The sequence below is a fragment of the Galeopterus variegatus genome, unplaced genomic scaffold, assembly GCF_000696425.1.
Source record: "Galeopterus variegatus unplaced genomic scaffold, G_variegatus-3.0.2 Scaffold574, whole genome shotgun sequence".
Lineage (NCBI taxonomy): Eukaryota > Metazoa > Chordata > Mammalia > Dermoptera > Cynocephalidae > Galeopterus > Galeopterus variegatus.
In genome coordinates this window covers 275,221-278,653 of record NW_007726685.1, presented here as the reverse complement: position 1 = coordinate 278,653, position 3,433 = coordinate 275,221, and the positions used below count along the sequence as shown (strand labels likewise).

At 36.7% G+C, this 3,433-nt stretch overlaps 1 protein-coding gene across 1 annotated transcript in view; it reads right to left on the bottom strand.

Moving 5' to 3' along the window:
- The window catches only part of KIAA1841 (KIAA1841 ortholog), a 60,897-nt gene that overhangs the window by 12,173 nt on the left and 45,291 nt on the right, over positions 1 to 3,433 (bottom strand). Inside the window, exon 13 of the mRNA XM_008570138.1 lies at positions 520 to 665. Within this exon, the coding sequence (XP_008568360.1) occupies positions 520 to 665 (146 nt within the window). The remainder of the gene's footprint in view (positions 1 to 519; positions 666 to 3,433) is intronic.

Below are 3,433 nucleotides of genomic sequence, written 5' to 3'. Positions count from 1 at the left end.
CCAGCCAAGAACAGCCTCATTTAATAAAAAGTCCTCCAGCCCCCAACCTGAAAGCCTGCTGCAATTTTGTACAATACTGGAAGTGACTTCAGAAATATTGAATTCAAGGAGTTCAAACTTGTCGAAAGATGATTTCAATCATCAACTTTTTTCCTAGGGGCATCAATCAAGCATTTAAGTAGGGTTTTAAGCTACTTGGGGGGAAAACCAAAAAAAAAAATGAAACCCTCAAAAATTGGGTTTAGGGTCCCAACCTTTCTAATGACCAAGGACTTTTTTCATTAGTTTTTCCTCCCCTTGGACTGCTAATATTTTTAAGTGTTTTGCCTATCAAATGAATATCCACTTGCTCTTATTTTAAGCTAACATACAATTCAGTTAAGCTTTCTGAAATAATTTAACACTATTTGAGGACTGACATTAATGATTTGGGAAAGCACTAGGGGGTAGGGGATTCTGAAATGGGAACCATTGAATAAAGCTGCAATACAGTGTTTTGCTTTGTTTTGTTTTTCTCACCTAACTGTATCTTTAGAAAAAGGAACAACAATGACATCTTTGTGCTTTTGCAGATCGTCCAGTATTCTAGTAATTGAACAGGATAGTAAATCTGCACCTTCACCTTGACCACGAAGAGCAACCACATGGTCTCTCACTTTACAGCCCTGTCATGTAAGCGACACTAAATTAGGAAAGTTGGTTCACAGAAACATTCCTTTAAAGATCACTGTATGTTTTTGTTCTTCTTTGCCTAGTCATGTCAGTATATATACTATTTTACAACTTTTTCTCAAGAAAAAATACTCCTAATACAGAAGAGATTGAAACATTAGTATATAGTTTAACAAATACCCAAGAATATCCATATAACCACCATTCACATTAAGAAATATAACATTGCCAATACTCCAGGAGTCTCCACCAGCCATTTCTAATCATAATTGTCTTCCACTTCCAGAAGACAACCTCTATCCTGACTTCTATGACAATTGCTTCCTTCTCTTTATCATTTTCCACGTAAGGATGCATCCCTAAACACTATACTTTAGTTTTTCCTCAGCTGTTTTGTTTCAATATTATGTTTTTATGATTCAACCATATTAACCACATGTAACAATAACATTTGCTTTAATGTACTCATATAGTATTCAGTTGCATGAATATACACCATTTGATGAATGGTTTGTTTCCAGTATGGGGCTATTTCAAACAATAGTGCTATGAACATTCTTTTATATGTTTCCTGGTGCAGAAGTGCTCATGTGAACCAAATTATATTACCATTAATTATATAAGAATGCCCATTATATTCCACATCCTTGCTAACACTTGGTCAGACTTTTAAATTTTAGTCATTCTGGTGAGTGTAGTGGTATCTCAGTGTAGTTTTGCCATTATATTCCACATCCTTGGTCAGACTTTTAAATTTTAGTCATTCTGGTGAGTGTAGTGGTATCTCAGTGTAGTTTTAAATTACATTTCCCCAATTACAAATGAGGTTGTGTTCTCTCTCACAGATCTCATGAGACAGCTGAATATTTTCTTGTGTGACATGCCTATTGTCTATCTTTTCCTCACTGATTTTTAGGAGTTTATAAAACATTTATATTCATAATATGAACGTTTTATGAGTATGTGTTGTGAGTTTATCCTCAGTTTCAATATTCTGTCCCAGATGTGAGTTTGTCTCCTCAGTTTCAATATATTTAATGTAGTTGGTGTAGTTGAGTTTATCCATCTCTTCCTTGATGGTGTTATCTTTTAATAGCTTTATTAGTTTTCCTTTCACGTATAAGGCCTTTTTTGGGAATAATTTGGGGTACAGTGCAATTCCATTTTTCTCCCCATATGGATATCCCAGTGTCCCAGTACCTCTTACTGGAAAGTCCATTCTTTGCCCATTATTCTGTAATACCACTTTTGCTGCAGTCAAGTATTCAAGTGGGTCTATGAGTATTACTGAGTGTTCTATTATCTTCTAATGGTCCATATGTCTACACTTTGCCAGTATCACCCTGTCTTAATTACCATAGCTTTGTAATAAATCCTGATACCTGGTGGAGCAAGTGCTTCTACCTTTGTTTTCTTTGAGAGTACCTTAGCTATTCTTGACTCTCTGTATTTCTGTATAAATTCTAGAAGCAGCTTAGCAAAGTTCCAAAAAAAAGCCATTGGAATTTTAAAAAATTTATTTTAAATTAATTTTTAATTGAGAAATAAAAATTGTATATTTTAATGGTGTACAACACGATGTTTTGAAATATGTACACATTGTGGAATGGCTAAATCAAGCTATTAAACATATCCATTTCCTCAGTACTCATTTTTTTGTGGTGAGAAGATTTAAAATCTATTCCATTAGCAATTTTCAAGTATCTAATCCATTGTTATTAACTATAGCTACCAGGTTGTACAATAAACCTCTTGAACTTATTCCTCTTGTCTAACTGAAATTGTGTATCCTTTGACCAACATCACCCCAATCCACCCCTGGTAACCACCATTCTTCTCTCTGCTTTTACGAGTTCAGCTTTTGTAGATTCTGCATGTAAGTGAGATTATATATTTGTCTTTCTGTGCCTGGCTTATTTCATAACATAATGTCCTGCAGGTTCATCCATGTTGTCATAAATAATGGAGTTTCCTTCATTTTTTTTTTTTTGTCCTTTTTGAGACTGGCCGCACCGTGCTCAGCCAGTGAGCGCTGTGAGCGCACTGGTCATCCCTATATAGGATCCGAACCCGCAGCGGGAACGCTGCTGAACTCCCAGCGCCGGGGAGCGCTGCTGCACTCCCAGCGCCACACTCTCCCGAGTGCACCACAGGCTCGGCCCTAGTTTCCTTCATTTTTAAAGGATGAATTATATTCCATTGTGTCTGTATACTACATTTTCTTCATCCATTCATCCATTGGTGGGCACAGATTGATTCCGCATCTTGCCGATTGTGAATAATGTTACAATTAACATGGGAGCACAGATGATTTTTTAAAAAATATTTTTTCATCATACTGATTTCATTTCCTTTGTCTTTTTTTTTTTTTTAAAAAGATGACCGGTAAGGGGATCTTAACCCTTGACTTGGTGTTGTCAGCACCACGCTCACCCAGTGAGTGAACCGGCCATCCCTATATGGGATCCGAACCCGTGGCCCTGGTGCTATCAGCACCGCACTCTCCCGAGTGAGCCACAGGCCGGCCCATTTCCTTTGGATAGATACCTAGTAGTGGGATTGCTGGGTAATATGGTAGTTCTAGTTTTAATTATTTGAGGAACCTCCATACTGTTTTCCATAATGGTTGCACTAATTTACATCCCCATGAACAGTGTTCAAGGGTTTCCTTTTCTCCACATCCCCACCAGCATTTATCTTTTTTCATTTTGATAATAACTATTCTAATAGGTGTGAGGCAATATCTCATTACAGTTTTAAT